The following is a 27,660-nucleotide window of genomic DNA, read 5'->3' as shown; positions in this document are numbered from 1 at the left end:
TGGTACGTGGGGTCATTACTGAGTGTGTGCCACTGTCGGGGAAGATGGTAGCGTAAATGCTTAACCCAAAAAAAAATAAAAGAACATACACAGACGCGCACACACACAACAGACCTGGAGCAGTGTGCAGGTGCAGCAGAGCCAGTCGTAGCAGGTCAAGAGGAGGAAGAGAAGGAGGATGATGACTGACAAACTAATGAAAAGTACCATTCAAATCCCTTTTCGGCAACAGTACACTAAACATGACTCAGCAGCCACAGAGATTTGGCAAAGCGATGACATCCTGGCTCACGGGCTCAAGGTGACAAGCATTGGCAGAGCTAAAGATGAAATAGACAGCCAGTTCAGGCTGTGGTTTAATGTTACATAAGAACAGCTGAAAAGTGATGGAATATGGAGAATGATTTGTCTCAATATTATTTGTGTGAACAGAAAGTGAACTGTGAGTAAATGTGTAATCTGTAAATATGAAACACCTGCCACAAATACAAAAAAAAAGACTTGTAAGCTAACAAAACACACAATTTTGAGACCATTTTTCTGCCAGTCAGAACCAAAATCCAATTGTATCACTTGTATACCTTATTTTTAGATAATGCATTAATTAGGGTTGTTATTATTAGGTCTCCAATCCTGAGGGGGCCCGGGGTCCATGCATGCAAGGCAAGGGGGCTTCCAGTACCAGCAGTATTTTTCCATTGGTAAAGGTTATGCTACAGCCTACACTTTAAAGTTATGTTTACAACTGCGCCGTATGCATAGTAGTTAGGTTAAATTGTTTCAGATGGCTACTAGCTAATGTTAGCTTAGCTTAATCTACATACTAAAAATTAACAAGACAATTACAATACTACATTTCTGAATAAAAACAACACCACCAACAACCATACTATCAAAAACCTTAACCACGGTGCTGTCATATCTTACAACATTTACTGTAGCTTAACTGAAACAATGTAACCTAACTAAATATGGTGCAGTTCAACTACATTCGTGAGGGTACACTACTAATACGATGTGAAGTGCTTTGTGAATTTTACCCAACTGAAATAAAAAATAAAACATATAAAGGATGAGTAGCCTGACCCAGTGGCTAGATAACTGCCAATTTAAGAAGCCCATCACTTCAGGGACTTAAGGCACAAGCCTTTCATACTCAAATAGAAAGGTAAATGAAAGTATACATAGAACAAATAAAAACACATTAATACTCACTGTGTCACATTAAGATAATTAATGAATGCACATTACTTTTTTAACAGTTCATAGAAAGACTGCATGCTCTTACTTTGAAATGAAGAAATTGCATCTTCAGCAGGCAAACGTGATCCAAGTGGATTATTGTTTGGACTGACGGAAAGTTTGTCTCAAAACAGTGTGTGTGTGTGTGTGTGTGTGTGTGTGTGTGTGTGTGTGTGTGTGTAAAATACAAATACACAAGCATAGAATTGAGACCCACAAATACTTTTTTGATTCACAAGTGGAAACTGGATTTATAAATGCCTGTTTAAAAATTGTAAATGTTATGAAGAATCCCCATTCACAAATGTTTTTCATTTATTTTCAAGATATTCTATTTATTTGTGGCATTTGTTTGCATAGTTGCAGATCCGTTTTATGTTTGCAAAATATTTTTGGTGAGTTTACAAATCCTTCTTTGTATTTGTGAGAGACAGATTCCACATTTACAGATGGATTTTTGATCTGTTCACACAAATGATATGAAAAAATGATCTCAAAATTAAAACATTTTAGCTGTTCTGAATCATAGTCAGTGAATGCAGATTATGAGAAAAGTTTCATGTGTGAAACAACAATAATCCGTCATATTTCTTCTATACAGACTAAGGTTCCACCTGACAATTTTGGCCATAATAGTTTAATGAGTATTTTAAAGATTAATAAGCTTCACAATTACTCAGAGCCCAGAATGACATATTAAAATTGTTAATTTTGTCTGACCAGCAGTCCAAAACCCTGGCAGTCGTCAGATTACAGAATACCAGATATTATATATTATATTCCCATTTGAGTAGCTAGAGCCAGTGAATGTTGTCACAATCAATGGCAACAATGCTTAGCAAACAAAACTGAAAACTGCAACTGTGTAATACATTGCTAAACCACAGAGTTAAGGGTAAATCCACAATATTTCATGTACTTGGTATTTTGTCAAGTCTGAGAAAATAACCCTGATAATGGCATAGTGATGTCATCAAAGTTGTCAAACTTGGGTTTGGAAACTATAAATTACAACAGAAAGCCAAACGAACATTACATACTGGAGGTGTAACATTTGAAAGCCATGAATGTTTAACAGGGAGGAATTACCCAATGAAAAGATGCTATTAAGTTCCATTATGGGAAATGTAGGATCCTGGAATGCCACTTTAAGCTGTATGAACCTTATGCAGCCCGCCCCTTTGGTTCCATTTAAAATTTTATCTCTTAAAAATAGCCTCCGGTTGCTTTTGCTGGGTACAGTAAATAACAGTAATTTCTTGGATTTAATTTATTCATTTGCATTTCTCAATTTCTCAATAATAATAATAATAATAATAATAATAATAATAATAATAACGACCAAAGCTTCCATCCTTTGAACCTGAGTGTACCTGCTGCTGTGTGAAGGTTAAACTGAAGCTTGAGGGTTTGTTGAGATACAGTCCTTACAGCCCCACACAGAACACTGTAATCCTGTCGAGCAGACTGGCAGCTCAGCAGCCTGCCTGTACATGCCTGCTCTGTGCTGCTGTCACCACACCTTCAGCCCCAAACAGCACAATTACCCTGCACTCAGTGACAGAGTTCAAGGTAGGCAGCGTTGTTTGGCAAGGCTGTAATTTGATTTATACTGATGAATCTGTCAGCGATATCAGTTAGGCCATCTGATGGAAACACAAGGCTCTAGTGATTCTGTTATAAATCTTACAGTGGTATTAATAAAGAGATATTAAGTGAAAAAATGCTAATATGAAAGTCAGTATCCAGTCAATATTTGGCACAGAAGCCACAATTTCCTGTGAGGAGATTATAAGAGTTGGGAATTGTGTCATGTAACTATCAACGTCAGATGTAATTCAAACCACTAGAGCTTTAAATCTCTGCAAGAGAACAGGAAGGCCCTCCCTTAATGATAAGCACTGCTTGTAAATTTGCTGAAGCTAAGAGGAATGAATGGCAGCAGAAAATGGAGCAGAGCCTGCGGAGGAATGCAGAAACCCACCTAACCACCTCCCACAGGCTGCCGGGAGAGCAGGCACACACATGCGACCCAACCAACCAGCCCCAGGAAGAGGTGGCACTGTGCAGCTCAGCTACAGAGTCAGACTGTGTGTTATTCTCAACAGGGATTTATGAGTGCTCTAACATCCCCCCACATTAAATACATAAGGGAATAATAAAATATTCTATTATGGGCTGACATTTGTCTGTGAGCTTCTTGTGACATTGTTGAACTTTTTTTCTTTCTCTCCTGGGATATCTGTGTATTTTCACTATCACTGCAGAATTTAATGGTAAACTAATAGTGGTGTTATTTTACTTGATTTACATTTACTTTTATTTTTGTGTCACTGTAATATTTGTGTATTAGTCAGGCACTGATTGTTTAATTGGATATGTTTGTCTCTTAATTTTATAATAGAATATAGTTTTTGTTGAACAAATTCTTTAGCTCAAATGCATCTGACCTGGCCCTTGTCTGCCTAAGATTAAGAGGTATTTCTGTTGCCCTGTAATAGGTGACAACAAAATCCTCCAATTTAGGTCTTCAAAACAAATTAAGGATGCAGGTCAGATGTGTGTTTGTGAGCTCCTCAAAAGTTCTTACAGATCAATATGGAAATCTGAACCTTTCCAAAAATAACTTGCCTTTTAATTTTTTACACTGGGTAACTTTTTTAAAAGTTCTTTGCAGGGGGATGTAGAGATGCAGGTAAATTATTAAGTCTGAGAAAGAGAGAGAGAGAGAGAGAAATAGAGAGAGAGAGAGATGGTTAACAATTAACCTGAGCGGCCGCTGAGCTTGTGGGACAGAATATGATGTGGATATGTAAAGATGAGGAGGGACAGGGGGAGGTCAGGTGAATGATAACAGTTGATGTAAAAAAAAAAAAAAAATAGAGTGAGAGATGTGGTCCACTTTCTAAAATCAGGATCAGGAGTGTGGAGTCCAACTTACAGCCAGTTACTCGCGTTGGCCGAGAGGAGCGCACAGCAGAGCATCAGGATGCATCGCAAAACATATTCCCCGGGCATCTCGAGTGGGAGGTCGGTGAGAGCTGAAATAATCCCGAGGTGGACAGGGGGAGGGGGGCTGTTAATCCATCGTCCCGCATCCAGTAGGCGCACAGCTTTACGGTCCGTCCGCCTGGTTCTCCCGTCCCTCCGCTGCCACTCCACACTCCGGGACGGGGAGAAGGGGAAAAGTGAGATGCTAAAAATACGCTCAAACTCTGGAGTCGCTCGGACTGAATCAGACCCTTCTTCTTAATGTTGTTTGCTTAGCTTCTCAGCTGCGCGTTAACGCCAGTCGGGAGAGCGCGTGGAGAAGTAGTCAAATAAAAGTAAAATGAAGGACCTCTAACACGGTTCTTCCTCCTCTCTGAAGGCTTATCATCCGCTGCCGGGTCCGGCTCTCAGACAAGCGAGGCTCTCTTGTCAGCGCGCCGTGGACTCTCCAACTCTCCCCCAACACATGCACACACACTTTGAGCGTAAATACGCACGGCTCCTCTGCTTACATACCACCGTCTCTCGGTGCGTCTGGCAGAGGACAGTGTGTGTGTGCTGACTTCAGTTGAGGGGCGGTGCGAGGATATGGAGGTATGGCAGAGAGATGGGAGTTTTTGGGGGATGAAGGAGGCGGGTTTATTGCGCTGCCAGTGTGTGTGTGTGTGTGTGTGTGTGTGTGTGTGTGTGTGTGAGTGTGTGTGTGCGCGCGCGCGCGCGTGTGTAGACGGGACAATGTGTGTGTTTTGGAGGTCTCTTGGGAGGATGCAATAGCACAGCCATTCACTAATGCCCTCCCCAACCGCCCTCCTCTCCTCTCCAACACACACATAAACACGCTCTCTTTCACTCACACAGATACACACACTCCTCAAACCGCACACACTTTTTGGCAGCACCTCACTCTCCCTGTCACACACTCAACCAAACATTCTGTGGTCAACGGGCTATTTAAAGCTTGGCTGCAAAATGTCTGCATTTGAAACCAGCAAATCCCAATAATATGACAAATGTCTGCTACACACTATTGACTGATGAAAACGTTGTAGGAGGATAAGGTGAGGCAGCAATGCTGGCCTTATGTACTACCACTGAGGACTCTATATGACTTATCTGATTCTGGCTAAGAAAAAGACCGTGGTGGAGGACTTAAGACTGTAAGGTGATATTTTATCTACATAACAATATTTAATATTGTACAGGAATAAATGCTGCCTGCTTCCATCACTACATATCACTTTTTGAAACCCACATTACTTTATTTTTAAATATACCAAATATGTCATAAGAAGCATGGCAATGAATAAGGTTTCAATGTTCAATAGGCCTACTGAATAGAGATGAGAAATTAAACACTTTACCTTTTCTTTTCTGAGTGAAATGAAAATTACACCTACATACAAACAGAGGCACATACATCTATACATATAAATATACTACATATAAGGTACAAAAACATTAGACAAAACAAAAAGAAATCCAGAAAGGAAGACAGGAAAAGGACACCGACAAGCAGACAAAATGTATCAGATCAAATTCGTATCATATTCTTTGACTTGTAACCAGTGTGTGTTTGTGTGTGTGTGTGTGTGTGAGCACAAGTACAGAGAAGTAAGTACATATAAATAGAGAATAACTAAGAATGAAATAAGATAAACAAAATCATTAGAATGAAAAATAGAATTGAAATAAAAATAAAATAACTATATAAGAACTAATAAGTCAAAATCTTGGATCATAAACTAATAGTGCAGTACCATCAATAAACAAAGTGACATAGTGGTGTTGTAATTTTACCAGCAAGTCAGCAAGGTATAGTATAGATACCATATGTAGTGTATGGTGGAGGATCACATATTAGATATTATATGATCGATTATTATACTGCATACTGTATAATGTAATATAATATTGCGTTTATATTTAAGTGTAAGAATAATATGATACAAACTACCATAACAGTGTACAACAGAATATAATATAATGATAGTGTATAATGAATAATATAGGAAAACATTGTATAATGTCATATAGTTTATAAATTATAATATAATAAATATACTGTTATATAGTGTAATACCATGTAATAAAATGTTCACTAATCACAATTTGAGAGTGCATTACATAGATACATAGCAAGTATAGTATTGTATATTATGAGTCTTACTAACTGATATAATTGACACCTCACAGAAAATATATAATAAATCCTAATATGTATGCATGAAAATGCAAATTAAAGCTAGGGTAGGTAATTTATTTAAGAAGCATTTTTTGTTTGTTTTTGTTTGTTTGTTGTATTTGTTGAAATTCTATTAGCACCTCCATTGCAATCAATAAATGCTCAAATTAAAGAAATGCTGAGACACAAAATAAAAAACAAAATCCAGATTCTGTGATTGTTGCAGGACTAGAATAAGCACGGCTAATCTTTTCATTCATCTGTGGCTTTGGAGGGAGGCCTGGAGGTGGAATTTTTTTGGTTGGATACTTCTATCTTCTGTCATTTAGCTGTTTTGCTAGCTTCTAAGGTAAGTAGTAAGTAACAAACAAAATGTAATGAATTGAGAGAAATAAACAAAATAGACCAAAGAGAACTCCACAAAAACAGACATATTAACTGCTGTTTACCACACTAATGTGGTGGTAGTTGAGTCTGTAGAAACTTTGTTCAAACCCACATAACTTCATTTTAAATTCTAATGGAGAAAAATCACTAAAGATACTAACTACGTAAGGCTAAATTTAGGAATACAAAACAATGCACAAGACCTAAATGGAATAGTGCAGCCATAGAAACAGGGTTTCAATCAATATCAACATTTTATTCTGTAGCTTCACTAAAGAGCTGGAAGAAACTGATACAGAATATGCCGTTTGTTATACAGTTTGACAGTACGGAACAAGATTGTTTTTCCAACCTTAAAGCTAGTAAAGGGCTAAATTTAAAAAAAGGAAAATTGTACGTTAAGTGGTCAGGGACAATGAACATGTCTGTTACTGTGTGACATAAGAGCTTGTTTCAGTCACAACTTGCAGTTTGAAGACCAAGAAAAACTTACAGAAAGGAGACTTCAACAGCAGCCACTCTTCACACATGGGCTCAGTCTGAAGCTTGTGTGTGTTCATGTGTGGGTGGTGGTGGTGGTGGTGGTTGAGGTTTGGGTTGTGTGTGTGTGTGTGTGTGTGTGTATGTGTGTGTCTCGTCTAATCTCATTTCACTTATTGGGTTTTAGGGAGCTAAGAATACACCCTGCTGGGATGAGGCGCTGCAGCCGCGCCACCAGCTGTGTGCAGTGTGCCTCCTGGCTGCCAGACACACACACACACACACACACACACTGTAGCATTGAGTAAGACAAGTCATCAGTCTAATTTTGGATAGTTAAAGATAAGACAAATATGTATTGATCCCTGTGGGGAGATTTTGCTGCAGTAGCCAAACTGAAAGAATTCAGCAGTGGAAAAAAGTAAAATATAAGCCCAGAAACTAGAGTTTTACCTAAACACAAAGAACAGTAACTGACTAGTGGCTCTAAAGTTTTCTCCTCATCTGAGCAGAAGTCTGCAGGTACCTCAGAAAAAGCAACAGAGCCGAAGCTTCTGGACAACAGAGCGGGGTTAGTGTGGGAACCTGGTGACCTACATACAATGCTGATAGTTTCTTCCAAACTTCTGCTTCCACTGAACTCGTTTCTGATTCAAAATGAGACAAATGGCACCTGCACCAAGTTCAGGGGAGTTTGCAAAACGTTCAGTGCATTGCAGAGTGAGTATAAGCGTTGCCGCTGCGCAGTCTGCTGCTGTGGAGGCTTCAGTGTCCACTGGTGAAATGAAATGAAGTTAAATATGTTTTATCAACTAAATATACTTAAGGTATAAAACTTCAAAGTTTAACCTGTAGCAATGCACAGTGTCCTCTAAGATTATTGTGGTTTTTTAAGAGAAATTTTAGATAAATCTGTATAGCAATTTGTAAGTACAGCTGTCAAATAAATGTAGTGGAGTAAAAAGTGTTGTATAATGGATATCACGGTTACACACCAGAAGGTATCAAACAAGGCTGAGGTATCCAAAGCTCTAGGTGGGTATCTTGGTCGGTACAGGCATTGGTCAAGTACACTGGGAAACTAAACTAGGAAACTTCACAGGGAAACATGGCTGGAACTGTGTCACTAGAACAAGAGCTAACGCCTAACACAAAGACTAATGGTTAATATAATATAAAAGACAACCAAGAGGTACAACATGCAGGTGCTAACCAAACCTCATTAGCTAGGCTCCTTACATGCTTGCTAATAACTTTTTTTAAGGTGGGTCTCCGAAATTGACAGCGTTGTGTTGGACTGATTTGTGCAGCAGTGAGAGAGAGGAGAGAGAGAGGGAGCGAGCGAGCAAGAGAGGTTGCTGAGCAAATACAGTATATGTATTGCAGCTCTGCAATCAAATACGATTTTAAATAGGTCTAGTGAAATAAAATAGGTCTAGTAAAATAAAAATAAAATTGAAAATCAATATAGAAGAAGATACTTTATTGTCACATATGTCACATTCATTCTCTGCATTTAACCCATCCCTCAAGGGAGCAGTGGGCAGCCGCTGTGCAGCACCCGGGGACAGACTCCAGATCTTTATCAGTGTCTAGTCAATGGCACTGACTGGAGAACCTACCATGTTTTTGAAACTGGAGCACCCGGAGGAAACCCACGCAGACACGGGGGAGAACATGCAAACGCCACACAGAAAGGCCGGGACAACACGCAATCTTCTTGCTGTGAGGCCACAGTGCTATCCACTTGACCACCAATATGTAGCATTCAGCATGGCCTCACACATAAATCAATGTATGGGAAACACCGATCTTATTTGCTGGAGCTAAGCATGAATAATAAATAAACAAATAAACAAGTACATGAAAACTGCTGTCCTTTTGATTAGCATTATAAAGTGGCATAGCATCTCAGTATTATATGTAGATTATTTTAAAAAAGCCTGTTTGGCTGCTAAGAGAATGATTTTGGTTCAATTGGAAGTTGTGTTTCATATAAAATGGTTTTAAGGTGCATGGCTAGATCACTTGGTAGGGCGCCCACTCCATGTACAAGTTTGAATCCTTACTGCAGTGGCTCGGGTTCAAATCCAGCCTGTGGCTCCTTCTTAAAACATACTTTTATAGGAGAGCTTTTCCCAATCTTATTTGACTTTATTTTATCCCTTTTATTTTATTGTATTTTACTAATTTTATATTAAATTTTCATGCTCTTATCTTTTTTTTTTTGTATTATTCTTTACACTTGTTAAAGCACTTTGTAACTTGTTTTTGAAAAGTGCTCTACAAATAAGGATTATTATTATTATTATTATTATTTACTGCATGTCGCCCCCTATAGCTTGATTTATACTCCTGCGTCAGGTCTACGTGCTTAGCCTACGGTGTAGGTACGCACATAGCCATGCCTTTATACTTGTGCGTCGGTGTCTCTGTCATTCTGCAATTACACCCCCAAACTCTAGTTGACAGTAGCGCTACAGCGTCCAATGTGTTGACTTTTGCCGGCCGACTTTTGACTTTAGCCCTCTGATAACATGAATGGGGGTAAAATTATGTGTGTGGCTGTTATAAACTTTTCAAATGTTATCTACTGAATGGATCACATTCTGTTCACTCGGGTTGTGATGGTCAAATATATTGATCCACCTTGTTAAAGCCGCTGTTTTGGCCGCAAGTAAAATTTACTACAAACCACGGGGCACTTCCTGTTGGCTCGGAGGCATTGCAAGGCTACCCAGCTGACCAATAACAGTTCTTAAGGTCCGCACCGCCTCGATGTGTAGTTACATTTTTTGAGGAGGTGCACGTCAGCCTACGGCTAGACAGAGGCCACACCATTTATTCGAGACAGAAGTATAAATCGCACTTATCTCTCTCCCCATTTCCTGTTGTTATCCACTGTCCTGTATCTTAAATCAAGGCAATCATCTTTAGTTTGTATGGAAAGAATAGCAGATATGCCGAGTGAGATAAATTGTGGTCCAAGAATGATTTTGGATCAAGTGACAAATTACCTTTTGACGTTGAAGTTGTAGTTATATGAGATATGACAAACATTAACTTTCATCCAATCTTCCTTTGTTTATTTCTTTTTAATATGTACGTGAGGTGATTTTGGAGTCCCCATACAGGTCAGTAACATCCTATCATCACTAACACAGGCAATAAACAATTCACTGCTGCATTTTTTCAAATAGATATTTCAATGTATTTTAGAGTATGTGCATTTTGAGCAGTTGTGGACATGTTGAGTTTTTGACCCCCAGTTTGCTGCTGAACTCCTGCTGTGTCCTTAAGTATCCTCTCCTGCTCACAATCAGGATCAAATCTAATTTGCACAAAACACACAAGCATGCGAGCACTCACGCCAACACCCACTGCGTCCTTTCCGATGCTGTGTGTCTGTGTTGTAACTAACTCCTATTCAGTTGAAGTGAGATCGCTGTGAGCATGTGCCACTGCTGAGGGAGACACAAGCTCACTCACTCATGCATATTCTAAGTCGGTCTCTCTCTCACACACATCACCATTGCCTGTAAAAGAAACCATTATCCCCCACAGAGCCCTCGACATCTGGGCTCGCTACACAGTGTGCAGGCAGCCCACATACACACAGACACACACATCTGCGCACGACTGTGTGACAGTGAGAGAGAGAGATGGACAGGCATTGAAAGTGAAAAGGGTCATGAGATAAAAGCTCTGAGTCAGGAGAATCAGGACGTGTTACCCTAATGACCCCACCACCACCACGACCCACCACTCACCCACCCATCTCCTTGGCAACGAGAGCTGGCACACACATCGGCACATAGCCATTCTGGGAAAGCACAGGTTTTATATTGCCCCTGCCTTTAAACTTCTGTGCCATCACCCCGGTAACACTAATGTTGCTCGGCCCTGCAACATTTACTCTCGGGACACACACAGCAGTGCACAAATGAACTGTTGCACACACACACACACTCTCAAGTCTCTCCCTCTCGCTCTCTGTTCCCCTCTCTATCTCTTAAGATGGACCTCATACATCCTGCTGCCTGAAAAAAGAGAGATAGGAGATGTTTGAAGAAGAATGTGAGGATGTAAACTGGTGATAGGCATAGCTTTAGAGTTAACACAGAGTGTGTTTACATGTCATGGAATGTAGTGGGATGCCACAACAGCACCGCACCGACCCCAGCGACAGGCGGGCAAGAACCCCAGCAGCCAGGCAACCCATGATCTGAGACCACATGCCCCGGGGACAGCCAATCCCCTCCCCAAGGGAGAACAGCAGAGAGCCTTGCTGGGGAGCCCCCCCATCCCAGCCAGGAATTGAGCCAATGAGGCCGTGATGGATGCATGTCATGGTTTGTGAAGTGTGGTATGGTTGAGTGGAGAAAAGGTGCATGGTAAGTACAGGTACAGTTAAAATTGCGGGGTAGTTGCGACACAGGCACCCCACAACTGGCAGGCAGTGGAGCCTCCCAAAGTGCCCCTCCCACCCACCGAGGCCTCAGTGTCAATTTAAAATCAAGGGGCGTCCACTGGGGAAGGAAGGAGGGCACCCAGCAAACGCCCCACAACCACCACAATCTTTTGCTTTTTGAGTTTTAAAACTGATTCGTGGGATTTTATTTTTTCAGAAAAATTTAGAGTGACAGCAGAGGGTTGGATGGGTAACATTGAAAACAGGTAGCTGATTTTAGGTAGGACCATCTTTTTTATGGTGGCGACCCTTACCATGAGTGATATGGGCAATGTCTTCCACCGCACAAGGTCATCCTCTATTGATTTAAGTAGAGGCGTGTAGTTTAGCCATGTCAGTTCTGACAGCCTAGAGGAAATATTCACACCCAGATATTTAATATTCCCTGACTGTAGCAGCACGGTCGATATACTCTAAAAATCACACATTAATTAGTGTGAGATGGATAAGAATGTATCTATAAGTGTGATTGTCTCAGAAAGAAGAACTTTTAGTTTAGGAAAAGTAATACATCATCTGTATAAAGACTTATCTTGTGGTGTTTTCTGTTTGAATTCCTTCAATATATATATATTTTTTCTGATAGCAGCTGCTAATGGTAGTGTTGTAGTCAAGACCGCCCAAACCGAGACCAAGTCAAAAACAAGACCAGAGTTTATCGCAACCGAGACAGGACCAAGACTTTTAGGGGCTGAGAGCAGTCGAGACCAAGACCGAGGGAGGGCGAGACCGAGTCAAGACCAAGACCAGTTCCCTGCATTGCATGGCACGCTATAAAAAAGTGGAACGAGATCAGAGGTACATCTCAAAGTGATCTGAAAGATCCACTTTCCCATTTAAACATCCACATACACACACTAAGAGCTGAAATCAACGTAAGCATCGCAGGGAGTGGTGACAGTCGTTAACGGGAACAACACATGTTTAATTAGGGTTATTGGTTGCTTTTGAAGCAATAAGTTTTACTTCCAATCAAAGTTAGGATGTTAACAAATAAATCAGACAATGCAAAAGCAATTTATTGATATTCTCAAAGTTATGGTCTTGACTGGTCTTGAAATAAAATCCCGAGTCCTCAATGTCTGAGACCGAGACAAGACAGAGTACAAAGGCGGTCGAGTCCGAGACGAGACCAAGACCATCAAAAAGTGGTCTTAAGACCGGTCTCGAGTACTACAACTCTAGCTAATGGTTCTATAAAAATGGCAAGTAACAAGTGAGAAAGTGGGCAACCCTGCCTGGTGCCCCTCTGAAGACTAAAGCTTGGCGAACCCTATCAAATGTTTTCTCTGCATCTAAAGAGACAACTGTAATTTCCAGGTTATGAACAAAGGCGTAGTCTATTTTAAGTAGCCTGCGTGTATTGTTGGTGGAGTGCCTTCCCTTAATAAATCCTGTTTGGTCAGGTTGTATTATACAAGGAGTGACTTTCTCTAGCCTTATGGCTAGGGCTTTGCAGATGATTCTAAGATCTGTGCTAATAAGTGATATTGGGCGATATCTGGATGGAAGTGTAGGATCTTTGTCTGGTTTAAGGAGCAGGCTGATATTGGCAGAGTTCATTGTTGGGGGCAATATGAAACTTGCAATTTTGTTTTACCATTCTATAAAATGTGGGCGCAAGTGTTTCCCAGAATTCCTTGTAGAGTTCAGCAGGAAAACCTTCTGGCCCAGGGGCTTTCTAATCAGCTTGTGTAAGAGGGCTCAATGGAGTTCAGCCATTGAAACAGGTGAATCCAGAACCCTGATCTGTTCAACATTTCACCTTGGCTATATTGTTCAGAAATGAGTTAGATAGGTCAATTTGTGATGTATATACGTAATTCTAATCTCTAAACGTATTATTTATTCCTTCTGGGTTATGAGTGATATTCCCAGCTGAGTCCTTTATGATGGATTTTTTTTTCTTTATTCAATTGTAATTGGTTGGCTAGGAATCTGATGGATTTATTGCCATGTTCAAAATCCAAGTGTTGTCTTTGCAAATGCAATTGAGTCTTTTTATAAATAATTTCTAATAATAGTCCCACATAACATATGTTCCTGTGAGGAGGCAGCATGGGCATCTTCTAATGTTTTAATTTTTTGTTCTAGCTCAAATTCATGAGATCTCTCTTTTGTTTTTTTTTGTATGATGAGCAGGAGATTATTCTACCTCTCATTACTGCTTTTGCTGCCTCCCAAAGAATACATGGTGAGTTTCCTGGCAGGTCATTAGTTTCCAAGTATTGCCCATTGCTTTTAGAAATAACTAAGAATATCTAGGTCTTTAAGTATTGATGTATTAAGTCTCCAATTTCTAGTTGGTGGTGTGACTATCACTTAAAGTGATAGAAACTGGTGCATGATCACTGATAGTGACAGGGTGAATCTGAGTAACTGAGATGTCATAATTCAGCTTTTGCTTACCAAAAAATATTTAAGGCGATAATATGAGTGGTGGACTGGTGAAAAGAAGGTATATTCTCTGAGAGTTGGTTGTTGAGAATGCCCTGCAATGCAAAGACCAATCATGTATTGTTTAAGGGTGTCTGTTGATTTCCAAATACGGCAACTGCCTGCTGTACTGAGCCTGTCAACTGCTGGATTACTCTTTGTTTGGAGTTATAGCGGGCTGAGAACGAGTGAGGAAACTGTGGTGAGGTGAGTTTATCTGCTGTTTTGGATAAATGAGTCTTCTCTAGTAAGACAATATCTGCTTGTAGATGATTTAGGTTGTTAAAAAATTGTTATGATGCTTTGAAATTGAGGTTTCGGTTTTGTGTGAACATATAGGGTTTTCGCAAACCTAGATAAGCTCTTATCCTGGTTTGGAGAAACCTCAAAATTGTAGTATTCTGGTATAACTTGTTCTTCAACTTGAGTTACATACTAGTTGGTTGGTAGCACAAACAAATAGTGATAAATGACACAATGATGACCTACAAGCTAAAATGAAAGTCACTGTTATTGTAGAACAGGGCCGGCTGGCCATCGGGAAGTTGGTCAGACTCCTAAACAGCCAGTACGTCCCAGGCAGAACTGGCCGATGGTCAAAGACTTTTTATTTTTCAATTCCTAATGTCTTACTTTGTGATGGGCGAGCAAGCTGGCCGGCAATTGGCTCAACAGCGCTGATCAAAGGAGTTAACTTTCCATCAGCAAGCTGGTTAGGCAATTATTATACTTAGATAGAATTAGAGAATGAATTACTGATGTTCTGTTCTTGCATTTGCAGCTGTACAATCAGTCATAGCAGTAACTTAACACTTTATATATTTTAGGTACATTTTTATATCCACTCTGGAAACAATATTTTGGAATGTGGTTCATTGAGGTGCTCTTGGAGGGTGTTTTTTGAGGTGAAAGTTTTAAGGTGAGTTTACAGAGATTCAAACAATACGAATTTAAACTTTCAACTACTTTAAAAAAACTGCGGTCTGCAACAATAAAACCTGCCAGTTTACTCCACTGCCACTGGATGAGATGGTTTAAGTTTTTTTTCTCTTCAGTGTTTCACCCACGTGGCATTTACTGTGTAAACTTAGGAAAATGGACGCTCTGTTTCTTGGTGTTACCGTGGAAAAGTGTTAATTTATTGCAGCAGAAAAGCGTTAATTTACAGCAGTGGCACATTAACAAGAGGGATATTCCGCTGTCAGAGTTCCTCTGAAAGAAATTTCGTCCAGCGTCCAGCACCTGATGCGACACCAGCGAGTGCTGTAAAGTGGACCCACTTCGCCCTGTGAGTCGCTGCCAGTTTGTGCCCAACCAGTAACGTGAAATGTAGAGTTTCAATCTAAAAATGTAACATTAAAAACTGAGGGGCAAACTTGCTCTGTTTGGGACTGTGAGTTGCACTTTATCAGAGGTGCTGAAGTTAACGTGTGTGTGGATTTGTGGAGAGATTTCTGCCTGATCACAGTAAGTTTCATTTTCCCTCCGGAAAGTACCTCCTTGTCTAATTCTGTGTCTGTCAGACAGTTGAGGGAAAACTACCAGCAAAGTATAGGGCAAGTAGTAAATTATTATGAATTGTCATTAAAGGTTTTGTGTGTAAGTTTTAGTGACATGTAGTGGTGAGGGTTGCAAATTGCAACAAATAGCTCACTCATCACTCTACCCCGTCTACATTGGCTGACACAGGACAAAAGTCATCATGGTCTGAGACAGCAGAAAGTAGCCATTCAAGAAATTTGCTTTATCATATATATATATATATAGATAGATAGATAGATAGATAGCAACATCAAAAAGAGCTACATGATGTTGCAAACTCCTGTAATACATTATTTTACTGTACTGTAACTATACATTTTGTTACATATTGGGAGGGTGGATCTTCTGGACTAACCTAAATGAAGACCATCTCAAAAACTATTTAATCTAGTGCAATTACTGACCACCGACAGACAACAGGAAAATGTAAGCCTCACTGTTTCTGCACCACCAGGGTTTTGAAATTAGTGATGTCCAGATTTTCTTTTAATATAGCTTATTTATGGTATTTCAGTGAAGGCTTGAACCGGGCAGTGGACATAGCACTGTGTTTGGGTGAAGAACACACTACAGGCTGCTCATCATAGTCTTTTGCCGTCACTTCTTGGCTCACTAAAATTGCATAAAATAGGAGTTATGATCAGGTAGTGCAAATGTGACAGGGAAACCTTGGTATGGGCATACTAATCTTCACAACATGTATTAGGGGTGTAACAGAACGTCTGAACATCTGAATATTTTCTGTAAAAAACTCAGCTATATGTTGAACAATATTCATTCTGTTGCTTTGCATGTTTTTCAAGTGGACAAAATCTTCCTTTGCCATTTCCGGCCAGAGCCATCAAGTAAAATTTGATACTGTTCTGATGATTCTGATTGGTTCCAATGTTTGAATTTACAGCGCCGCAGAGACCAGTGTTCCCCCTGTATGACCCTACTTAAATGTCACACAATCATTAATATCAATGGCAAGTAATGATTTTAACTCGCACATTGTGCAAGCATGATGACACTCAATGCTTGGCGAGCTCCCTGTGTATCCTGTGAGTGAGGCTGAATAAGTGAGAGAGAGAGAGAGAGAGAGAGAGAGCGAGCGAGAGAGCAAGCGGCAGAACATGATGGTGAAAGTTAGCAGAGAAAAGTCACGTGCAGTGTGGGTCACAGTATGTCCGTAAATAAAATTCTGTGGTTTCCCCAGCAGCTGGAAAGTGCAGGCAGTTAGCGCGAGCTAACATATACCTTGTACAGCATGTGTTAAATCAGTAACATTGTAAATATTAATGTTAGCTGTACGCTATTACTACTGACTTGTCCAGAGTTGAAAACATCACGTTAAACTGGTGTACAGTTCTGTCCTGTTCACATACTGTACATCCTGATACTAGTTTATTATATTTCAGTTTTCAGAAGAGTCTGAAAACTGGTTATTAAAGAGAAGAAGGTGGTGACCAGGAGGAGCTGAGGTTAGTAAAGTAAATTAGGGAAGCAAAATAGTCCTTTTAAGCTAAGGAGTTACATTACTTGAAATGATTGAAATAGTTACACTACTATTACATTTTCAATTGGTAACCTATAACTTTTCCAAAGTAACCTTTCTAACCCTGGTCACAGGACTACACAGGTGGAATGAGACGTGCAAAGTACATAGTGAACGCAATGACGACAAAAAAATAGAGCAGATCAGTGCTGAATGCTCTGGTTGATATTAGAGCCTAATAATTTGTTGTCAGCAGCTGTTTGGACTCGTTTTGTCATGATTATAGCAGCTGAATTGCTGTGATGCGCAGATCGGCTCCAACATTATTTCAATCCTCATGTATGCATAAATTATCCAAACCCGCATCTCCCTCATCCAACTACTTGTTTTTCTCAGATTTCCACCACTACCGGTCCTTGTAGCTTTCCAGGTGATTTCTTAATTTTGTACTGATAAAGCCTATGAATGTTTTCTTTAACGATCTGCTTCAGTGATTACAGAGGCTCCCGTCAGCATGTCGGGAGATTTTAATATTTTAATGTTCATTGAAGTTAAGCTGCTTTGCCTCGTGCATAAATGCACACAGCGTCTCTCTTAATGGGGAGATGCTTGTACCTATTTCATCCACCAGGAAATTCAGCCATCCATCCATCCATCGTCAACCTCTTATCCTGCATACAGGGTCGCGGGTGGCTGGAGCCAATCCCAGCTTACATCAGGCGAAAGGCGGGGTACACCGTGGACAGGTCACCAGTCCATCGCAGGGCCCACCCGGAAATTCACAACATGTATTTATCTCAGACCCTTTTCCATGGTAGTTTTTCAAGTTGAAATGAGTGTTGCGAGGTTGTAATCAGCTGCGGCCGCATGGTCCTAAGGCCTTCATTTAAGTCGATCAATAGTTTTTATTCAAATTTTTTTATTGATAGGCTATAGCCTATATATAATTACAGAGGTCCGGATCTTGGTGACCTCTTTGTTGGTACAGCCACATGCACCACAGTCCATTATAAAATACATAACAGATGAAGTTTACAAAGGCATTGTCAGTATAAAGGCTCCTCTCCACTTTGATCAATTAGATAAGCAATCTGCAAATCTTACCAAAATGTCTTTTTTAATTTTTTTAAATGAAGCGGCCCGTTTTTAACGGGCATTTAGCATGTGAATTATCAAATTCACCTTTGTGTGCACAGTGGCGAAGCAACAGCCTACAAACAAATAAGGTTTATTTTAATGAAAATTCTGAAATTATAAGCATTATTGGTCACTTGATAGGCACACGATCTTGTCATCATAACACTCTTAGCAGTAAAAAAATAAATATGTTTTTTTCCCACCAGGGCAGTAAAGAGTGACGTTTAGCGGGCTGATCTGAACTTCCATGCTGTAGACTACCATTTTATTGGCAATAATACTGATCAGCCGATCGTCTCACGAACATAAGCAGCACATTTTATTATCCACATACCAGAACCACTGACAGAGGAAACACGTCACTTTTCTCTTAAAGCTATCAAACAACAGTTTACATTTGCATTGGTAAAGTTGGACTAACTTAATTTCCTGTCCAGCTGAAAACGAGTCCCGCATCAGGGCCTTCCATCTGAGGAAATCCACAACAATTATATCCTTGATTTCTTCATCATGTTTTTGCTGCTTTGATGAAAAAGATTCACGCTCCATCTGCTCGTTCTAAATAATATGTTTGGTCCTCCATTTGTTCAAATATCACTTCTCTTCTTACTTCTAATAAAGTAAGAAGCGACATTATATTATTATTATTACTATTGTTACTTTCCCAAACAAAAGACACAAAAGGGGAGCAAAGACTATATCATGTGTTGACTCAGCAGGGATGATTTTAAATAAGTTGATATACAGGAGAAAAATATTATAAAGCAGCAAAGAATGCCTAAGAGCCTTACTGAATTATATTCTATTATATTAAAAAAAAAAACATGCAGCTTCCAAAGAATGCTGATACGAAACCATGGTTACAAAAACATGGCAGTTCCTGTTTCCACTGGAGAGAGGCAAGTTCGTCACAAAGCTTGCCGCTGTATATTTATATCCTACACCATAATGAAGGGTGCTTCATTCAGCTATGAGTTTGACTACAAACAGAGTGCACTCCATGATGAAGTGTGAGTGAGGAGTCCAATTTGAGGAAGGCCCTTTCTCCCCAACACTTTGCACACAATCTACAGTTTACATGGACAAATGCAGAATATTCCGGCCAGATATTCTGAACCAGAGGCAGAGATCATCTGAACACATGTCCTGTGTTCTTAATTGCGGTGTTTGCTGTGTGGTCATATTTGTTGCCCTGTTTGAGTACCTAGATTTAGCATCACCAACTGAGCAGTGCTATTTTGGTTCAGGAACTCTCCCCGAAGTACAGTGATACACTGGAAACAGTACGTTGGAAACAAAAGAAGAATCTGTGACATGGCTACGCCTTAAGTTACTGTGGTGGAAAATTCCTAAAACAGTGCTTTCACCTTACTTGTTTCATGCCATTCCAATAAATGTTTATTTTTTTTGCTTGGTTTTGTTTGGTTTGTGTGCGCAACTACATGAATGGATGGGTCTGTTCCAGTCAGCCATCGGTGCACTTTGCTTGTGGTGTGAAAGCAAAACAGACCAACCACTGGCTTTTTGATAGAATATGTGATTTCAGCATGAATCTAAAAGCGAAACTACTGTTACATTTATATGTGTCACATTCTGCTTCCCCGTCCCAAATTCAGCCGCATTCCACTTCCACCTCAAAAACATTAATTGCCATTCTCTACCTGTCCACCAGATGCCCTCAGACTTTTTCATCAGATTTATTGTTCACCTGCTCATTGAATTTCCATCATCACTCACTCACTGGATATAACAGGTCAGATCTTTGTTGTATTGCCAATTTATCCTAGTTGCCATGTGCCTTGTACATTATTTTTCGGGCAACCTCAACCCGACTGACTCTGCTGCTTTAACTGGATCTGGACCTGCCTGCCTATCAGCTCGTCAACCAGGACCAGAATCTGCCTGTCCACCTACCTGTACCTGCCTGCTTACCAACACCTGTCTGTTTTGTCTGCATTTGGGTCCTTCCTCTGCTGCCTACATTTGCAACCATGATAATCTACCGAGTATGGACTGTCAAGGAAGTGATATGTATATCATCGAGAAAGCATGGTAAATTGCATGCACGTCAGCACATCAGTGCATGGATTTTCCCTGACCATTTAGAAAGTGAAAGGATTTCCAACAAAAGTGTATTGTGCTTGTGTCCTAGTCAGTGTATTTTGGCAGTTCCTTAATGAAGTGAGTGAAATGTAGCGATCACACAGTAACTATGTCCTAAAAGAATAATAATGAGGCTGATAAAATAACTTCTGTATGAACTGTGGTGCCTCCTACGGACATAATTAAACCCATCAGTTGCGGTAAAGTGCTGCATGACTTGATCTAAATCTCCAGAATTAAATTTCCCCACGTGGCCACCAAAACTGTCCAGTCAATGAGCAGTCAGTTTATACAACTTCATGTTTACTCTTCTTGTTTGGAATTAGTTGGTGCGAACACAAACTGGACCAGGGCTAAAAGGCAACAATGTGTCTGTTTTTTTTATACTTTGGTCCAGACAAAATTAACCTACAGGTCCAACCTGATGAATGACCAGGTTTCTAAATGTTCCATGTAAAGGTTTATCCTGAAAATGATCTAAAAACACAAAAAAGGTTCATTCTTAAAACCAGGATACATGTGTGTATGTAAACACACTCAACATTCAGAGGCACATACACACACATACTAAATGGAATTTTGTATCAGTTATTTAATTTTTCAAAATGTGTTTTACAGCTAAACAGTGGCAGCGATGAAATTAATTCTAATATCTTGATTCTATTTTCTATTAACTGCTTTATTGTTTCATTGTACTTTTAAACACTTCCTCTTCTTAAATTCTATTTTAATTCCTGATCAGCCCAATTATTATTATACTTTCACTGCTGTAGTGACTAAATGGCCTCAGAGGGTCTTTCAGAGTGAATTTTGTGCTTAATTATATGCTACAATGTAAGCATATTATAATTGCAACTATAGTGCAAGTTAATTTCACGCCACACAGATAAATCTGATTTAAATGGGACAGAATTTAGATGTGCTTCTCTTCTGTCTATTTGTGTTGTAACTAGCCTATAGTTACCGATTAATAGTTACTGATTACCCTTGGTAACTCAGCCTTAACACAGAGGTCGGAGGTCAAACACCCTTTGGCCTCCCCCCTCCCTTCCTTCACTTTGTTACCCTTCCTCCTCATCCTCCTTTTTGTTTAATCCTCCCCTCATTCTGCTTTGAATAGAGAATTTCAAAGGGTGGATGTGGACATATTTTCTGGCAAAATAAGTAGACGGATGCAGTGAGGTGTGTGTGTGTGGTTGTCACGAGGGATGTCTGGGGTTCAGCCAGTAAATGAACAGCTGAGAGCAGTGATTTACTCTGTATGAAAGCAGCCCAACTGTCATAACAAAGACACTGACACAGCAGGCCAACCAAAGACAAAGAGGGCTCACCCGCTCCCAGGAGGCCTCCAAAGACCCCTTTTGACACATACACTTAAAAAGACAATGGGGAGTCAACAGTGGGCTACTAGAAGCCTTGTGAGGGTCCAGGAGCCAGACTGAGCTAGGTTGAAAGCACCCGAGAGGCGTCCATTACAAAGCCTGGCAGGCGTCATAGGACCGCAGCAGACAATGGGTCACCCATGGGCCCACTGGCTCCCTCAGCCAGCCTCTGAGGGTGATGCTTCTTCGGCAAATGTCTTTACCAGTGAAAAAGATTCCCGGCAGCGGTGTGTATAGGACTGTTTTTAACTTGTGCTATTTACTCAACAAGGTTGTAATTGTTGATTAAAGGACTATGCACAGCAAGTTAGCATTGCTAACCTGCAAAAAGACTATGATATAAATGTTAATGAAAGCAAAAACGGCAGTAGCATGATGCCCTAAACTATTTGTCAGTCTATATAATATAATCAATATAATAAAACAAAACTACTTTAAAATCAAACAAAATAGGACTTTGACAGAGAATAAAACTCATTGAAGCAAAAAAAAAGCAAAGTCAAACTTGTAACTTACAAAGAAACTATTGGTCTTTTATTTTTTGGATTTTGTTCACAGTTCCTTCTGCTGTTTATTCAGTGATCAGACTTCTGCCTTCACTGTTGCCTTTGCAGTTACTGCCAGTTCTCTTGTTTGTGCTGCCTTAGGTTTTGTTTGCAGTTCTGACACAAATGTCTCGCATGGGCGTTTTTTCTCAGGGTGTTATCCCATTGGCTTATTAGTTTTTATGTGACAGCTCAGTGCAGCAGACTGGCCTCTGCTGTCCGCCATATTGGAGAGGTCAACAGTCAAGGCCGTTCGAAAAATGGCGCACGCATTTGCAGCATTTGGCTGTTCAAACAGATGAAACGTTCAAAACCGACATTTTAGCAGCAATTTTATTGTATTTTACTGGTTTTACTAATTTACTTTAAGTGAGTGAACATAAAAGTTTGCTTCCTACTATCCTGAAAATTACCTGTTGTTGTAATTATGGCTAGTTACCTAATAGCTACCTAACCAAAACATGATGTTACTGAATACAGTGCATCTGGAAAGTATTCAAAAGGCTTCACTTTTTCATTTCATAACATTTGTTATAGCCTTATTTCAAAATAGATGAAATTCATTTTTTTATTCCTCAAATTTCTACAAACAAAACCTCATAACGACAATGTGAAAGTTTGTGTGAAGTCTTTCCAAATTTATTAAAAATAAAAAAAGCACATGTACATAAGTATGCCTGCTAACGTGCAGCCCGCTAGCAGCTGCATGCCCTGCATCCCTGGTCTACTAACTGCTAGCCGGATTTTCCGACCTGCTAGTGAATCGGCTGCTAGCTATCTGCCTCTCACCCGCCTACCCTCCCTAGGAAAGGGGATCTGCAACAAGTTAGAGACTTGACTAGGTTTTGGCCCACTGTCCTCTGTTTTCCATTGCAGATAGTATCCAGAGATAGTACCCCTCAGTGAAGCTGGTCGTCATAGCAACGCCACACAACTGCCGCAACGTAATGTTCAATGCGACACACATGCGGGACCCACACACACCAGCTGTCTCTTGAATTAAGGTACGTTTCAGCATTACTCAGAATGTAAAGAGCTACTCCCTGGGTTGGTGCAAGCTTCCCTTGCTGCCACTTGGGGAGCTCTTCAACTCCTAAAACGTTCAAGCCCATTTTTGAGGATGGCAAAAACTGAGTCAAGTAGAGACGAGGCGAGTTGAGCTGGTACAGCTGGTTGCTATCCTGCTCACCAGAAACACAGCTGATTAGCAATCCTGAGACTAGCACCCCTGAGACTATAGGTGCATTTCAAGTATCTTGTTTCTCAAAATTCTCACTCCTCACTCCTCGCTTGAACCGGAAGTTGTTCCCAAAGCTCCTATTTGTGCTCTGAGGAACGAGGAGCAAGGATACATGGAAGCAGCCTTGGTAAAATTATTTTACTGACCAACAGGCTCCCTTATTGGATATCCGTTATTGATTAGACGAATCAGCTGATCAGATTGAAATGATGCATCACGACATCACTGTAGTTTCATAACGGAGTGAAAACAGATTCAGCTCAAGTGTATCACTCCCAAGTTTTAAACTTGACTAGTTTTATGATTCACCATCTTGTTAAAATCTGTCTTCATTGTAGGTCTGAACAACAAAAGGAACACAAACATCTTCCTTCATTTATTGGAGGTATTTTTCTTTTCTGTTATTTCCCCCATTAACTTTTAGAATGGAGACAAAGTCAGAGTCAGTAAGAAACACTTTTTACATCATTTCTATTGTCACATGCGAGGCTAGTTATTCCTGAGTGTTTAATCCAAATAGAAGATCCAAATAGAAGACAAAAAAATGTAAACGACTAAGGGGTCTGACTAAACAAGTCACTAAACTGCATTAAAGACTAATGACGCAAGCAAAGGAAAGGAAACCCGCACATCCAGTGGATCTCACTGACTATATCTTACAGATATTGACTAAATAATACAAGCATTGTGCCAGTAGAAATGATCTTGTGCCTCTGAGCAGGACACAGTGGACAGAGTGCAGATTGTCTCAGGTCTCATGTCTCTAAAAAAACATTACCTTGCTTCTTGTCTCTCCATGCATCCCATCTCCATGCAGGACTAAGACGCAAGCAAAAGATATAAGTCAGGGAAACATTGATGCAATTAACTTGGGATGCACCTTATGTTGTTTGGTGCAACGGGGGTGGCTCCATCCTGCCTGATTTCCCATCCCATCTCCTGACCCTGCTAAGCTGCAGCTAATCCCTGTCCCTGCTGTCGAGCCAGAGCAACTTACTGCTCCTTCTGAGCTTCAAATTACTCAAATTTCTGTGCTGCAACAATCACCTGAGTAGCCGATTCCTGTGCTCGCTGAGGTATCGCGAACCCCTGACTCTGCCGAAATGCAACAAACTCTGGCTTCCCCTGAGATGCAGTTACTTCTCGCCTCTAAGCTGTTAGGTCCTATTTATTAGATCAATCTCAGTTTGTTCGTGTGAATGATAAATCCTGTGTGCATGCCAAACCTTGATGGCCTGCAATTTTTGGATGTTAAACTCACATAAAACTTTTTGTACTTATTACTATTAGTTATCTTTGATTACTCAAATGATAATGACAATGTTACAAATATTACTTATCATTGATCTCCTCAACAAGGAGTCAGCTGTAAAGTCTACTCCACCTCCAGAGGACCGGCCACTGTCAGTATCCACAGCAGATGTGAGGAGAGTCCTGCTGAGAGTGAATATGAGTAAAGCTGCTGGGCCTAATAACATTCCTGGCTATGTACTAAAAACCTGTGCCAATCAGCTAGTTGATGTTATCACTGACATTTTCAACATCTCACTGTCTCAGGAGAGGGTTCCCATCTGCTTCAAGACAGCCACCATCATTCCAGTACCTAAAAAGTCTGCAGTGTCTAGTCTGAACGACTACCTCCCTGTGGCTCTCACCCCCATTCTGATGAAGTGCTTTGAGAAACTGGTTCTTCAGCACCTAAAAAACAACATCCCAGCCAGCCTGGACCCTCACCAGTTTGCTTTCAGAACCAACAGATCCACACCTCACACACCTTGAGAAAAACAACACCTACATCAGAATGCTGTTTGTGGATTTCAGCTCAGCATTTAACACAATCTCCCCATGAAGTTGATTAGCAAACTCAGCATTCTGGGTTTAAATACAACTCTTTGCAACTGGATATTGGACTTCCTCACAAACAGACCCCAGTCAGTTCAGATTGGTGGACACACCTCCTCCACTCTAGTGCTCAACATTGGAGCCCCCCCCCCCCCCCCCCCCCCCCAAGGGCTGTGTGCTCAGCCCCCTCCTGTTCATGCTGTACACCCACGACTGCAACCCCCGACACGGAGAGAACTCTGTTGTGAAGTTTGTGGAGGACACCACCGTGGTCGGCCAGATTTCAAACATTGAGACTTTATATTGGGAGGAAATTCATAATCTTGCAGAGTGGTGCTCAGAACAACCTACTGCTCAACATCAGCAAAACCAAGGAGCTGATTGTTGATATTAGGAAGAAGGACATAAAGACACACACTCCTCTCTACATCAGTGGTGCTGGAGTGGAGCAGGTGAATAGTTTCAGGTTCCTGGGAATCAGCATCACAGAACCTGACGTGGTCACATTTCCGCGCTGGAGAAGAAAGCTCAGAAACTACTATATTTCTTGGGGAAGCTTAAGAAGGCCAAATTCCCATGCCAAGTTCTTGTCAGCTTTCACAGAGGACCAATAGAAAGCATCCTGACTGGAAACATCACTAACTGGCATGGGATGTGCACGGCCCAGGACCGGAGGGCTCTGTCGTGGGTGATTAAAACTGCTCAGAAGATCATTGTATTAATTTATATTGTCTGCTATGTAGCAGAAGGCAGTTACAAAACACAATTCCACTCTATAACTTGTTATATTGTGACAATAAACCTACCTACCTACCTACCTACCTTTGATCAGGACATATCCTTTAACTGTTATGTAAAGCAAAACTTCTAGGGCCACCTTTTTTCAACTACATAATCAGGAACATCCTGTCTCACAACTCACTGTAATTCTATATCAGACCACCCCCTATGTTGAAGGCCACTGTTTTATTGCCAAAAGCAATGATCAGCTGATTATCTCACAAACGTAAGCGGCACATTTTTCTGTCCACGTAGCAAAGCCAATAACATTACATGAATGAATCGAACTACATATTTTACACCACAGACAAGGTGACAAGGGAATGCATTACTTCTCTCAGTGATTATGGTCATCTTCAAGTTAATATATCAAACAACAGTTTTCATTTGCTTTGCTAAAGTTGGACTAACTTAATTACCTTAATTGCAGAACACAAGCAATTTCAGCCCCGCTTTGAAAACATTTGTCCCTCTTCAGAGCCACAGAGATTATATCTGTGATTTCGACCGTTGTCTGTCATAACGTAATCTCTTGGCCCCGCGGGTTTGCTCTCCGGTGATCAGAAAGGAAAACAGCGCGCAGCGATTAAACGGCAGCCACTCAATGGAGAGTAACCATGGCAACGGCTTCTGTGTGCTACACAGCTGTAGCCTATTTAACTTAAGTTAAAATTATAGGCTACATAACTTTACCTGATAGGTCTACATCTAGTTTTGGGATGCTCTGCCATGTGAATTCCCTCCTGTTGATGTCCTATTTAGTAAACAGTTATTTTTATTCTGGAAACTCACAAACAGCGAGGATCAGTCTCTCTTCCAGTGATTTGTGCTGTGCATCGCGTACAAAAAGTTCAAGACAATTCAACTTCGGCAGCAGGCGTGTGCGTGAGGCGACCACTTCACCTCACTCAAACAGGGACACTTGCTACTGAACATAGACTGTTTCTGCAGCTCCCTGATTAAAGAAAAATGTTTCTGCTGGTACCTGTTCATAAAAAAACAACAAGAAAACAGATTTATATATGTTAACCTGTTGCTCAGAAGGTGCCTGTAATGATGTTATGATTGTGGCTCTGGACTTGTTTTAACAAGCTATAAAAGATCACCCTGGCAGTGGCAAATAGCTTTTGTGTTTTATTTGATTTGATTGCATTACTGTTTAAGCTTAATCAAATATTTTTTTTCCTGTGTAAAGGGAATATTGCCGGTAAAAAGCACCTTATTTGATTAAAGTGTTTAAAGTGCACTTTTGTGTATATAGCAGTACGTTTAAATTAAAAGTGCATAATATACTACTTTAGAATTCATTATTCAATTTGCACATAACTATGTGATTAATCGCGATTAAAAATTTTAATCGTTGCCCAGCACTAATTATCATTACTTCTTCTTCTTTCTCTCCATTTGCAATAAAAACATTTTT

At 40.4% G+C, this 27,660-nt stretch overlaps 1 protein-coding gene across 1 annotated transcript in view; it reads right to left on the bottom strand.

Moving 5' to 3' along the window:
* The window catches only part of wnt4 (wingless-type MMTV integration site family, member 4), a 35,392-nt gene extending 30,661 nt beyond the window's left edge, over nucleotides 1–4,731 (bottom strand). Inside the window, exon 1 of the mRNA XM_046029310.1 lies at nucleotides 4,184–4,731. Coding sequence (XP_045885266.1) covers nucleotides 4,184–4,260 — 77 coding nt within the window. The 5' untranslated portion in view covers nucleotides 4,261–4,731. The remainder of the gene's footprint in view (nucleotides 1–4,183) is intronic.
* Nucleotides 4,732–27,660: the final 22,929 nt, after the last annotated feature.

The sequence above is a fragment of the Micropterus dolomieu genome, linkage group LG18 (genome assembly GCF_021292245.1).
Source record: "Micropterus dolomieu isolate WLL.071019.BEF.003 ecotype Adirondacks linkage group LG18, ASM2129224v1, whole genome shotgun sequence".
Lineage (NCBI taxonomy): Eukaryota > Metazoa > Chordata > Actinopteri > Centrarchiformes > Centrarchidae > Micropterus > Micropterus dolomieu.
The sequence above is the reverse complement of the archived record's forward strand: the minus strand, read 5'-3'. Positions and strand labels throughout refer to the sequence as shown.